The 15,190-nt window shown below is 29.5% G+C and overlaps 2 protein-coding genes across 9 annotated transcripts in view; one reads left to right on the plus strand and one right to left on the minus strand.

Annotated features, from left to right (window-relative positions):
- The window catches only part of LOC136976477 (repetitive organellar protein-like), a 61,901-nt gene extending 59,021 nt beyond the window's left edge, over positions 1-2,880 (minus strand). For all 4 annotated transcript variants that reach the window (XM_067271774.1, XM_067271772.1, XM_067271773.1 and 1 more), the window contains exon 1: positions 2,699-2,880. In XM_067271774.1, the coding sequence (XP_067127875.1) occupies positions 2,699-2,740 (42 nt within the window). In that variant the 5' untranslated portion in view covers positions 2,741-2,880. The remainder of the gene's footprint in view (positions 1-2,698) is intronic.
- Positions 2,881-8,550: 5,670 nt separating this feature from the next.
- Positions 8,551-15,190, plus strand: part of LOC136976478 (cysteine protease ATG4B-like) — a 35,896-nt gene continuing 29,256 nt past the window's right edge. For 3 of the 5 annotated variants that reach the window (XM_067271776.1, XM_067271777.1, XM_067271779.1), the window contains exons 1-2: positions 8,551-8,676; positions 8,802-8,902. In XM_067271776.1, the coding sequence (XP_067127877.1) occupies positions 8,866-8,902 (37 nt within the window). In that variant the 5' untranslated portion in view covers positions 8,551-8,676; positions 8,802-8,865. Of the gene's footprint in view, positions 8,677-8,801; positions 8,903-8,977; positions 9,401-15,190 lie in introns of those variants that run through there. The other 2 variants (XM_067271780.1, XM_067271778.1) reach the window with 2 other exon arrangements.

Genomic DNA, 15,190 nt, shown 5'->3' on the forward strand with positions numbered 1-15,190 from the left:
AAATAATTATTATTATGATTGTACAGATTTTATAATGCATTTCTATAAATTATAAAATTTTACAGGTATGTAAATTGGGGTCAATATTATTTTTCCAGTCAGTTTCTCGTCTCTTCTTGGCACAATTTTGTCATAGTAACAAGAGAGATTAGCTGTGATATCCTTGAAAGTATAAAATGTTTATCAAATTATTATTTTGACATTTAATTTATTTAGCCAAAATAACTAAACATTTGATTTTGCCAAATATTGTTTTAATATTTCAGTTTTCAATATTTTTTTTTTATAACTTGGACATCTTAGGATAATTTTGAAGAAATTTTTACAATTCAGCTGTTTTAGAATTATTTAGTATTTTTTGTTAAATTTTAAACTATAAATTTTATATGTTAAAGTATTGAAAATATTTCAATAATTTAGTTTTTTTATTTCAGAACTTAGCAACCATTGTTTAAATCATATATTTTTATAAAGACTAGTTAAAAAATATATTTTTAAAGCTGTTTTTTTAAATCTTTAGCCCATAAATACCGTAGAAAGAAAATAACTGTATACAGTACAGCAAAAGTTATAATGACAAATGAATGCAAGATTCTGACAAAAAAAAGTTCATAAGATGATATATTTTCTAGGAGCAAAATAAACATACAGTAGACTCTCCCACATTTGAATTGATCAAAGGCAACCAAAAATTTTTGAAAATATTGTACAGTACATTACTCTCTGAATCTTACCTTTCGATACTGCAGTGTGTACATTTTTAAATATTTTTTTATTAAGGTTGCTTTGAAGTTTGTAGAAGAGCACAATGCATCAGATATTGGTGTGATGTAACTGTTTGTCAGTGAATTGAGAACAAAACAAACAACTTTAAACAATACTTTCAAAATTAATTGTAATTGTCAAAAATAAGCATCAAAATCAAAATAAACTTGTTTTATACATACAGTAGGCATATATGTTAATCTTATTAAAAAATTATTACACTCCCTTATCCAAATTTTTCTAATATCCAGATCACTCCGACCCACACTAATTCAGATATGGGAGAGTCTACTGAAATCCATCAAGATATATTACAAGTAAATACTAATATATGTTGGAGAAGAAATATTTTTCATGAAAAATTTTGTAGAGATAATCTTGTTTGTTTCCAGCAATCAAACTAGGAAAGAACTGATAATCTTTTCTAGTTTGATTGCTGGAAACAAACAAGATTATCTGTGAGTGATATAAATAAAATAAAAATTTGTTACATATTTGATCTACTAATCTTCTTATGAAAAACTAGAGTTTTAAATGTTAGAGTATTAAAAATATTTGACCAAATATTTTATTTTTAAATTTATGTATATTTTACAATGACTAGTTAGAAAATAATTTTGTTTAATTTTAAAATAAAATTGTCATTATAAAATAATTTAACAATAATCTTATTTTTAGAGGGCAGATATATTTATCATTGGATGAGCAGAGAACATTAATATATAATCTGTTCTGGTATAATATCATTTATATAATTAATCTATCATAATTGAAAATCTTGTTGTCATCTTTGCTTCTATAGTTAAAAACATTACAACGCCTTATTCTCAAGGACAAATGAAAATGTATAATGTTTTGAGTTAAAATCAAAATAAAACAACAAAGAGACATCCTGAATATTAAGTGTATTAATGGAATGTTTAAAGAAATAATATACTCAAATATCTTTTGAAGGGACACAGTAAGGATGGGATAGAGCAGAGCATCTATTCAAAGTGCTAAATGAAAAAGGGTGCAATAAATTTTCCTACCAGTCAGCAAATAATTAAAAAAATATTGTCAACACTATTAAATTTTATACTAATATTGAACATTTTCAACTAAACCACTGTTTTATTCATCATCAGTGCATACTATTAAAACAATATATATATATACACACATATGTATAAATACAATTGCCCTTAGATACTGAAAATCTGTAAAATGTTTCCCTAGTCCAGTACTGCCCTAGTCAATAACATTATTTAAGTTAGTGATAATCAGGTTTGTCAAGAGCTTGTTTGGGGTCCAGAAATAGAGTAGGCCCTTTTGTGTTTTTGAACAAATGAAATAGAATGTTTCTTTATTAATAAAACGCGATCATTTCAGACCAAAATTTTATGCATATCGCACACAATGTGCTCTATACTTTCTGAAAATAGCATTTATAAAAAAACGGTCTTAAAGATTTTACTTTTGTTAGTAAAAATACATTACTTTTATAGAGGTAGGAATCACTATGGACCCCTAAGTTTCCTCCAAGCCCAGGGAAAAATCCCGACTCCCATGACTCGATGGTCCCAGTGATACATAAATTATTACACTGTAACACAAGTGCAGTTTGTTTATTCTCAGTTTAGCTGTTATGTTAATATTTTATATACAAATGTATTGCATCTAAACTTTTAATTTTACTTAATGTTTTATTACCTTCATCCCTTCTGTACTAATTGAGATTTAGCTGTATGACCTTCACAGTGAGAAATATTTATTTATTCATAGTAAGAATTATATTAATTAAAAAAATTAATATGACACATTGAATATATCAATCACTGATTCATTACAATGGATTCAATTTTGAACATTATAAACTTATATTGGATTATATTAAATTCGAAATGGAATATGTCTATTTCGAATTTCAAATAAATCGTATTACAAAACAAACCTGACAGATACGGCGTTTACGACTTTCTTGATAATCTCCCATTTTAATTTAACACTTGTTTCTTATAAATTAAATGATAAAGAAAATTCACGATCAACGTTTAATTTAAAAAAAGGAAACATTTGCAAATAAACACAATTTAAATGAAGCGGTTCAGTCAATTTCGAAGACAAACTTCAGTAACGACCTCTATCGAATAAATATGTAATTAACATAAATAGAATATAATTACCTTGTTACAGAACGCGATGTCTAAAATTTCGACATCGATAGCTGTGTTACATTGAAATGTGATTTCACCTCAACCCCGCATCAGTTTACTACATATCTGTTCCAAACAATTTTCAAGCGTTTTTACAAACATATGCTCATATGATTAAGTGTTTTTCGGACTTGTCATACACCAATGGCGAGGCTTCTAAATTGTAGCGTTAAATTCTGATATCCGATGTATGGAATCCTTTAAAAATATTCGGGGAAAGTTTAAGAAATCTTAATGACAAATATCTTAATCTTAGCCCGATGGTGAAGTTGACAGTGGCCTAGCGAAAGGGGTGCAAGAGGGTCTATCATGCACCGGGCGCCACTCGCAGAGGGGCGCCCAAATGGTCTTCAAGACAAACTATATGTGTTTCTAGAGGGGGAGGGGGCCCAATAAAGTGTCGTGCCCCGGGCGCCAGTTATGTTCGCTACGCCACTGGAAGTTGATAACGGTCAGGGGTGGATCTAGGTTTTTCGGGGCCTAGGGCTTATTGAAGTCCAATGAGGCACCATTTTTTGTTAGATTAAGAATCTTTAAATTGGGGTTTAAAATTCATTTTTAATAACATCAAAATCAGAGTTGAAATATATTTATTTATGAAATGGTGTTGAATGACAAACTTTATATCTTATATACGGTATATATATATACCGTATATATATATATATATATATATATATATATATGTTTCTTACTTAAAAGATAAATTTATTTAATCTTTTTCTATATTGCGCTGTTAATTGTATATATATATAATTAACAGCAATTATGATAATAATTCAATTTTTGTGGGCCCTTGACATTTGGGGGCCCAGGGTTTAAGCCCTATTAGTCCGTATGTAGATCCGAACCTGCTAACGGTAATCATTTAATTGTCGCATCACGTTAACATATTCAGGAGTCTAATTAAATTTAAAGTGTCTATAATGTCTTGTCTATAATATAAGCATAATCCAAATAAACATAATTAAAATACGCTCGGATAGGAAAGCAACCTTTGTTTACTGAACTAGTAATCTTTGCGCCTTCTGTCGACCAAAATATTTTCCTTTGGAATGTATGAATAGAAAAAGTCATCAGTTGACATACCATTAGATAAAAAGACTCTGCGAAAAGTTTCCATGGATAGTTTGATCTGGGTGTGCATCTCGTCTCTCACCGCCGACTGCCCCCATTCTGAAGTTAAAATAAATCCATGATGGACATAAAATTATCGTCTTAATGCCCATAGAACAAAAAAAGTTTTTAAAAAACCAACTGAATCATATAAGACATGCGGAGAAAACGTTTCGCAAAATTATATTACGATATTTTTAATTTAAATGTACTAGTTATTCCAAATTAATTCCAAAATTTCAACTTAACCTGCGAGATTACAAAAATAATAAGTAACGAGAATAAATATATTTAGCATTATCAATATATAACTGAACATTCTAAGAAAAAACATGTTCGAAAATGTATCCCCTTTTTCTTTTTTTTAATTTAATGTGCTAGTCAAGAAGCAGGATTATTATCTTAACCCGTAGTTTCTCTCGAAATCATAATTACAGGAAACCCTTGTTAATTCGAACTCGGATAGTTCGAAATCTCGTTAGTTAGTAATTGTACATTTTCCCCAGCCGGGGATATAGAAATTTACATGTTAAGGAATTTGGTTTTTTTTTACCTTTTTCTGCTCTGTGAACATCAAGAGGGTCTTTTTTAGCAGATCCATTATGGGTTCAACCAAGCCATAATGGGACGTCCGGGTGGTGAGGACAGGGCCCGACACATCAGAATGGACCATCACCTGAAAAATTCCTGGGGATTTTTCGACTCGTCCGGATTCGATCCTGGGTCCCCCAGAGCGATAAGCTTCACCGCTCGGCCATCCGGCCTCCTGCAAGATTGGGCTACGAATAGCAGATTTAAATATTTGTAAGGCTTTAGGCTAATACACTTGGGCGACACTACTTATGGATCACTTTAAAAAATAATTTGGGCTACGTTTCAAGGAATTCTGCTTTACTTTTTATAAAACCTATCTGGCAAGCTGTGAGGTTCTCACCGGACACGTGCTGTTTACCTTTACATTTATATTATTATTATTAATTTTTAATTAACAAAAATAGCATTCTGTATAAGTAGCCGTATTCCGTTTGCTTAATAAATAACATCAATTACATGGCATTTGGCGAGGCCGGATGGCCGAGCGGTCAAGGTGGCAGCCTACCGCTCTGGGGGACCCGGGATCGAATCCGAACGGGTCGAAAAATCCCCAGGAATTTTTCGGGGGGTGGTCCGTTCGGATATGTCGGGCCCCGTCCCTCACCACCCGGTCGCCCCATTGTGGGCCTGGCCGAACCCATAATGGGCCTACTAAAAGAGGCCTTCTTAGTGCCCACAGGGCGGAAAGAGTTAAAAAAAAAAAAAAAACATGGCATTTGGCATATTGTACAGATATATGTAAATCGCGGATAATTCGAAGTCATGATTATTTCGTCCCTTGAATTTCGAACTAACAAGGATTTCTTGTATTCCCAGAAAGAAATAAAAAATTTCATTACATATTAAAGTGCATTTACGTTAAATGGCTTGTTTTTCTAAAATGCGGTCTATGTAAATATTTATATACGTAAAATTAAATAATAAATTTTCTAATATTATTGACGGCGTATGTATCAAACTCGAAAACATTCTTATTACTTTGATTCTTACTACGTAAAAGTGATAAACTCGTCTGTGAGAGAGCACAAACAGAACAGTTCATAAGTTAAGTAAACAATATCAAAATTTGAAATGATAGTGGAAAAATTTCAGTATAAATAAATATAATGTTTCTTACTTAGAAGATAAATTTATTTAATCTTTTTGTATATTGTGCCGTTAATTGAAATTATATATACAAAGCTATACTGAACTCACTGATATTGTTTGAGAGGAAGTAGATTTCTTATCGAAAAAGTAAATGTCAAGTGGACAGGAAACTTTCATACTGTTAATTTATTTGCATTATTTTAAATTAAAACATTTCTTTTATCTCACAATTTGTCATTTTTTAAATTAAAAGTTATAGATTTAATAACTGTAAATAACATATAAAGCAAATTATTGTTTAAAAACAATACTATTATAAATTACGAATGAATAAAAGCTGGCAAGGGCTCTTGCACGACTGTTCCGGCACTCGAATAGGAAGAAAGCCCAATAATTTTCAACTATACTTCCATATAGAATTTAAAAAAAACCAAAAAAACTCAAAAGAAGCAATTTTGTTTACTATGAGAAATTTCTGTATTCAAAAACAGTATTTAGGTTTAAAATAAATTATTATGGGAGAAAGCACTAAGGTATGGCTCAAAGTTAAAAATATGTGTCTGTAACGAGATTTTATTTTAAAATAATTTTTTAATAATATTAATTATTATAAATACAAAAATTTTATTTTTTTGAGTGGGGACGAGTTTTCAAAAAATTGTAAATGTCAATAATAAGGAAAATTCCCATTAAGTATGATCCCACTAGAGATATGGCTTAATCTCCTCTATCTCCCCTCCACTTGACATAATCTCCAAATCAATCAATACTCCATATATAGAAGTATCCCTGCCAAATTTCAAAACTTTCGGTCCGTGGAATTCTGAGATATAAAGCAAAAACACACAAACACACACACAGAGAGAACTTTGAACCCCTTTATATATATATTTTAAAAATCAAGTGACCTTAAAGCGTCAAAAAAAACAAAAATTCCAGCGGGTCAAAATTAGACGAATTACAATATTTTCCATTCCATTTATTGTTTAACTGCCGGGAAAGTAATATTTGAAGAACTTCGCAAAGCAAACGAAACGGCATGTTGGAGTGTCGAAGCTATGTTATTGTATATCTTATATCTAAGTTTATAATTTCGGTTTCTTGACAAGTTTGTTTTTACGGTAACATGAAAACGAACATGAAACGAACTATAGCTTACAGTAGATTATTATTATTAGACCATCTAATGACTGAAGCTGTAAAGATTTCAACCTGCAACATGGGAAACCTGGATTCAGGTTTTTGACACGGACCCAGGGCCGGATTTACATAAGGGCATTTGGGGCCTGTGCCCAGGGCCCCCACAAAATATGGGCTCCCACAAAACTAAAAAAAAAAATATGTTTAAACATAATTTTTTTTTCTATTACCGCGACAGCCTAGTGTGGCCTAATCTTGAGGGCAACAGGCAGAGAAAACCAAACCCGGGAAAAAACCTATAAAACATCGGAAAATTTCGGGAAAAACTTTCACATGGGTATTTTTCAGTTAAATTAAAATAATTAGTTTTACACAATAAAATATATGTATGTTTACAATAACCTTATTTTTAAATGAAATTTACAACTTCCTAGTTCAAATCTAATTGAAAGTACAGTATTTTGTGTAAATTTTCTAAATCATCAAATTTGCCTACTCTTAAAGGGGGGACCCCCACCGAATTTGTGCCCAGGGCCCCTGGATTGGTAAATCCGGCCCTGCACGGACCTCAGCCTTTTCCCCTTTCCATTGGAGTTTTATCTCTTGCCGGAGACCATACCACGCATTCCAATTGATTTCATTGTCCTTCAGAAAAGAATAACATATATATATGTTACATTTTCAAACATTTTAATTCTATATTAAAAAAAATATTCACATTACAAAGATTAATTTCTTATTAATTACTGAAAGATAAATACTGTATGCTAAACATACTTGAATTCGATGAAAATGCTTGATAACATGCGGAATTGCCGGCCGGATGGCCGAGGTGGTTAACATGTCAATATATCGCTCTGGAGAATCCGGGAGATTGAAACCCCATGAATTTTTCTGGGATGGTCTATTCCAGGCCCGGATATGTCGTGCCTGGTCCTTCATTATCTAGCCGGCCCATTATGAGCTTAACCCGCGATGGGCTTCAAAAAAGGCCTTCTTAGTACCCATAGACGGCCGGATGGCCGAGCGGTGAAGGTGGCAGCCTACCGCTCTGGGAGATCCGGGATCGAATCCAGACGGGTCGAAAAATTCCCAGAAAGTTTTTGGGGGTCCGTCAGGATATGTCGGGTCTCGTCCCTCATCAACCGGCCGCCTCATTGTGAGCCTGGCCGAACCCATAATGGGCTTGCTTAAAGAGGCCCTCTTAGTTCCCACCGGGCGAATTGTTTATTTGAATGGCGCTTAAATTAACTCAAAATACAATTTTGAGTTAATTTAAGCGCCATTCAAATAAACAACATACAAGTAAAGCAATAACTCGTGAATATTGTAGACAGAAAACGGAAAAATATTTAATATAGATTTGTAATGTAGATAGATTAAAAAAAAAATAATAATAATAAAAAGAAAATAGAAAATTATTAATTTGAATAAAATTAGTTTCCAGGTTAATAAATCAACTTTCCGAATAATCCATCGAAATCTGAATGAAAAATAGAATACAGTATATCAATTAAATTTCACTTAATGGACTTCATGTCGCGCGCTTTGTTATATATGTCATTGAAACTAAAATAAATTGTATCTCTACGTTTATTATAATTTTTCAAAGATTATAATTTATTATTATTAGATACTTAATTTGTATTAATAATAAATACTAGCAACTCAATTCCGCTATCAAAAATAACGACCTTGAATTAATTCAATAAATCAGATGTTTTTTTTTTACTATAAACTTACTCAATCGTCTGTCCGTTTGTTTGGGTAAACAAAAGTAATAATACCATAAACATTCGATATTTACAATATGAAATTGAAGTTTTATAACTTGATATATATATTATAACACTTTATTAATATAAATATATATAAAATTTTAATTGGTTTGCTTAAATTTAGATTGATTTAGATGACGTTATTAAATTCGATAAGCTAGGAAGGTTTTTGACGTATCTCTCGTGCAATGAATCCAGAAGTAGAGATAATATTAAGTATGACTGGTAAGTAATATGTATGTAATTTATATATAATAACTGTATTTAAATGATTATATGTGGGTTGAATAAGTTTGGGTTAATCACAAAAAATGTTTTTATTTTAATGAATTGAAATACATAAGGAAAAAACACCAGGATAACACAAAGTAATACTTTACTACAGAGATCACTTTTACAGATGAACACGATAACCATTAATCTCATTTTAGAAACTAAATATGGGTTGTGTTGCCTGCTAAAGTGGCTTTATTATAGCTGGATAAGCAAGCCGACGACATAGCCCATTGCTTTGGGCACGTTGCCTAGTAAATCGGCTTTAATACGGCTGGATAAGCAAACCAATGGAATTGTCCGTTTCAAATGAAATGGGTGATGCCATTGGTTTGCTTATCCAACCTTATTAAAGCCACTTTACCAGGCAACGTGCTCTTTACTTATCCAACTACAGTAAAGCTGCTATACCTGATAATACAGCCAGAGATATCAATTTCAAAATGAAAGGTAATTTTTTTACATGTTTCTTATTATTGAATAATATAAACGAATTATTGTTAGTCATAAGTGCATTATAAAAGATGAATCATCATTGACTTACTCATATGTTTAAAAGAAAAGTATATTTAATGTAAGCGAAAATATGAAAACAATATTGCTATAATATCTGTATATTTTGTATATGTACATACATTTTTTTAGAAGTTAAATATATTGACAGAAGAATAGCATTTTCAATTTAATTGATAAGTCAAGTCTAAATATTGATTACAAGTGTTAAAATATCAAAGGTAAATCTTTTGATTTATTCTATAGAAACAAGATAAATTCATAATTCAAAATATTAATATTATCTTGAATAGTGAGAATTTTAACAAAATTTATGATTTAAGATAATTGATTGTGAATTCATCAATTGTTTTGTTGATTTATAAAATTTTATATTTTTATTTATTATATCATTTATAATTCTGACAATTTTTAAAATTTAATTATATTGAAATATAATAATTTATATGCAATTATTTCGGTTCTTGGAAAATTATCATTTTTAGCATATCTATAAAAAAATTTATTTAAAATTTGTATAAAAATATATAGTAATTTTCAATATTTTAATAATTTAAAATTTTTACTGCAATATATTATATATCAAATGATATATGAACTTGACAATAAACTAAATGATGATAATATTTATAAAAATTTAGACAATGAAATTGGTATATTCTGTAAGTTAAAAAGTTATAATTTTAAAAAAAACATAAAAGTAAAAAAAAAGCCTTAAAACTTTTTAAAAAAACAATCAGGAGAAAATATCCTTCTCTGTCTTTACCAATTTTCCAGGAGACTTAATTAACAACTATAGAAAGTTCTAGTCTATAATTTTTAATTAAGACTCCTTGAAAATCAGTAAAGACTGAGAAGGATATTTTCTCATGATTGTTTTTTTAAAAAGTTTTTAAGGTTTTTTTTAACTTTTATCTTTTTTTTTTTAAAAAAATATAACTTTTTAACTTATAAATGATAATAAATTCTCTCAAATGAATTAATTGAATTTACAATATACTTTCTATGAGTACATAGTAAATAATTTTATTAAATTTAGTCATTTATATATAAATAACTATTTAGGGTATTATTTATTTCAATTTTATTTCAAAATTATTTCATTCAGAAAAAACAGGAAACAATATAAATAAAATTTTGAAGAAATTTTAAAGTACTTCTATGATAGATATTTTACTTTTATAAGTTGATGTAAACCTGAAAATATAAACATAATGTATAAACATAATTTTATCATTACATGATTATTTTAATTTTATAATACAAAGAATATTTAGAAATAATCAATCTATAATGTAATGAAAACAGATATCTATGTGCTATTCTTTGTAATGTTAGTTTTTCTTCCAATAGGGAGTTATAAATCTGATTTATTTCATTATGTTTGTGAAATTTTTTATTTCTAATAAATGGAAATATAAATTATTATAACATTTTAAATTTAAATTTTACTTTTAAAATTACCAACCTTAAATTAAATATACTGTATAATGTTTTATTCATTTTGAAATAATACTGGATAATGATTAAGAGATATAAAAACAAATAATTCAAATATTTCATTATAAAACAAGCAATAAACTTTTAATAATGGTTAATAATTTGGAAAAATACAAATGTATTTGACTTCGATAACAAGCATTTGTGTTCTCCAAACTGTTACTATTAAAGGTATATTGTTTTCTTTATTAAGTTAACTGCAATGCTTAGTTTGTATTTTAATTATATAATTAACATCAAAAAACGCTATACTATTATTTTATAAGCTACATTATATATTTGCAATCAAAAAGTATCCAAATTATCGGTTTATATTTTTTAAGAAACTTCCATTATGTTAATTACTATAGAATCTTGTAATTATCTTATTAACTCTTTTATCTAATATGTAATACAGTAGACCCCCCTATAACACGGATTCATATAACATGGCAAAAAAATTGCAATCGTATTCGTATAACACGGTAAAACGTCATTGCTGTTTTGTGTCATGACAGGATTGGTCAAATCCGGACCAATAGCAGGTATTGCACAAACTGTTGAGTTTAAATGAGCACTGGACCTACTAAAAACCATTTATTATTCAACGGCCATAAAAATTATATTTTTATTAATGATATCTCCAAAGTTAAGTTGTTTTTTTGCAAAAAATTCGCTAATCAGGAAACACGCATCCGCCATTCGATGAGCTGCTCCGCAACGAAAACAAGCTTAAGCAATGGCGTCGTCGAACAGTGCACACTCGGTAAGTAATCCTACAATTTTTTGTTTATAGCATAGTTTATATGGATTATTCCCAAAAAATTATACGTGTTTTGGAAATGTTGAGTCAAATTAGTCTAGAATTGATTAATTTTATGCAAGAAAATCTTTCAAACAGCCGTAGCCCCTAAACTGCACACGTGCTGGGCTGTGATTGGCTCATGTATTTAAGTGACTTGTACAACACGGATTCATATAACATGGGACGTATCTACCGTGTTATAGGAGGGTCTACTGTACTACTATTTTTATCATCAAATATCAAATTTGCAGTAAAGCTTTTTAAAAAAAATATAAATTAAAATATAAATTAAAATCCTTTTAATTTATATTTTAGATATATGTATGGTTTATTACAATATTCATATATTTAGTCACTTTTTTTGTAATAGGAGCTTTGATTCCTTTATCAACCATAATTTCTTGAGCAATTATATTTAACCAACTATAGTGTAAGCAGATGGGAAATCCTGATGCAAATCAAAAATTTTATATATATCATTGTTTTTTACCTTGTTTACTTTTCAGCCTTTAGCTTTGATTTCAGCTGATGATAATTTTTTACAGTTTATTTTAGCCACATGTATTCTTGTATAACTGTGAGCATATTCTAGATATGTATATTTAATTTAGTATATCAATATTTTTCTTTTTAGTATTATAAATTGATTTTTTGTCATATTGTTTTTGAAAGTATATAAACTTTTTGTGAACATCTCCAGCCATGTATATTAGAAATCATTTACAAGTATAAAAATCCAGACAGTCTACTTCATTGATTCCCAGTAGTGTTGTGCAAAATCATTCATTTGAGTGTTTTGAAATTTGAATCAGCCCTGCAGCTCGTTTATACTTCCATATATATCTAGACTTTAAGGGAATGTATACTGGAACTTTCCTAAACACTTTTGTCACATATCTACCTACTCTCTACAGTCAATACATTAAGGAAATGTGAACTTTGTTCTTTCTGTAGTGTCAGTCTTAATGTAGAATCAGAAAACTTGTTTACAAACTCTTTTCTCTATTTCCATCCTTCCGTATGACTAGTAAGTCATCTATATACCTAACCATCATTACAATGTCTGGACCAAACTTATGCCTAACTCTCTGTCTGCCTCACAATAATTTTGGCTAAAGGCCCTGTTAGTAGTGAATCAATTGGACTCTCATATTGTGCAGTGTACTAAGACTGACACATCCCTTAGCTTTGAACTGGCAAATGACCTTTACCCATTAAAAGGTTGTTCCTGTAGTACAGGTGGGTATAGAGACTTAAAATCATATATTAACAGAATGAAACTTTCTTCTGCTTTCACATCTCAAATTCTCTTTTATCTTTAATCACTCTTTGATAGTCTTTCAGCTTTGTTTCTAAAAATTTCACCAAATTATTTTTTATGTCAAAAAATAAGCAGGATCACCTCTCTGTTATGGGTCTTACTGACTAGGAATCTTTGTGTGTCTTAACATAATAAATAATAAATATAACCAACTTGATAATTACTTCAAATATCAAATGAACAGCCAGATTTCTTTATTGGGCTATTAAGGCTAAGTAATTACTAAGTAACTTGCCAGGAGATAGATGGTTAGGCTGCTATCTCTTTAACAAAAGATGGTAGTCTAACTAACTATCTCCTGCCAAATTGCTTAGTGTTCTCACACTAAACATTTTGACAAGAGGTAGACATACTCAAACATTTTGGGACACTATAACATCTAGCTGTTAGTCCTTTCAGGAACTTTGGTGTGGTGTGTTTCAGAAGCTTCTTAACTTCATTTCAAGTTGTACACAGTCTGCTTCATCAATGTGTTATTGCAACATCCTATCATAGTCCAATCTTCTAAGCACTACCATTTCTTTTGTCTTATCTGCCCTTATGATAACTACTCCCTCTTCCTGTATCCAATCTTTCACTTTTTTAGCCTGCTTCTTCCAGACAGTATCAGGTTCTTTCAGTTTTTTTTTTTTTTTTAATTATTACAGAGATATGAAATTGTAAAAATTATGTTTATTAAAATTCAGAACATCTGTTAATCATTTTTTTATTTATTTATAATTTTAGAATATAATATAAATATATATATAAGATAGATATAAATTATAAGAAAAAACAATTAAATTAAAATTTGTTAATTTGTTTATTTTTCATATATTGATATCTTCATAATTGATATTTATAAAATTTGTAGTTTTTGTAAATGGTTCAATGATTTTGCTGTATTTATATTACATGTATTTTAATGATCATTTTACTCATCTATAAAACATTTTATGAATCATTAAAAGTATTACATTAGAATTTTAAAATAATTTTTTATTTTTAACTGTAATTTACTGTATATTAATTGAAAACAATGTCAATAAAAATACAAGGTTTAAACTTCACCTATATATATGCTAAGCAGTCTGCAGAAAAAACTGCTTAATGTAATTGCATGAAAATTTTGGGTGTATTAAAGAGGCTAATGGATGGAAAGTCATGGGAAAAAATTAGTTTCAAGAATTATCATCAGGAATAATTTCAGCATTACAAGGCAGTGTAGTGGCAATTTGTTAGTGACCTCAAAGCATGTTGACCACCATTATCTGCTACACTATGAAATCTGAGAATAGCATGTTTAACGGTTGATTGCAAGGAATCCCTTGAGATGTTTAGCATGGATTCTGATCTAGTGAGCATGCAGGCTAACAATTGAGAAGTGCCAACTGATGATGTGTTATCAGCTGGCACTTCTCAATTAGAAATCATTTTTCTGATGTATTTAACATAAAAATGATTTCTAAGCACCTTTTTAACATAATTTGTGTTGAGGGGTGTCATCCTGCATGATTACTGTTGATTCAAGACATTGACATTGTTGGAGTGCTGGTATTGGTCAATAATGATGCATATTACTGGTCAGTAATAGAATATGTAATGATATCTGTGGCCAAGTTCCTTGAACAAACTAGTAAAACCAATAATGAATGAGGAGGAAAAACAGCATTAAACTTACTTTTAGGGAATGTAAAGGAATTTTCAGATGCATGGGGGTTTTCTCTAGCCTAAACTCGACAATAATTATGTTTTTTTCATGATGACTCAAGATATATCTTCTATATTGAAGTTAAGACCATTTACAAAAATATACATTTTTGAGTCTTTTCTTTATCTATTAATACAACCACAGAAGTAACAGTTACATTGGCTTGAAGAAAAACTTCATTAAAAAGACAAATAATAATAGATAAAAATTCACAAAGTTAAAAGTGATATCAATGTAACTGTTACTTCTATGGTTGTGTTAATGGATAAAGAAAAGATTCGAAAATGTATATTTTTGTAAATGGTCTCAACTTCAATATCGACAATTATGCATGTTAACTGCACCATGCAGATGGAAATGTGCTTTGTTTGTCCATAAAATTCTCTGGTAATGATTTTTGAAACTGATTCTTTTTTCTGTGAATTTCCTCCC

The sequence above is a fragment of the Centruroides vittatus genome, unplaced genomic scaffold (genome assembly GCF_030686945.1).
Source record: "Centruroides vittatus isolate TY-2023 unplaced genomic scaffold, ASM3068694v2 contig_400, whole genome shotgun sequence".
Lineage (NCBI taxonomy): Eukaryota > Metazoa > Arthropoda > Arachnida > Scorpiones > Buthidae > Centruroides > Centruroides vittatus.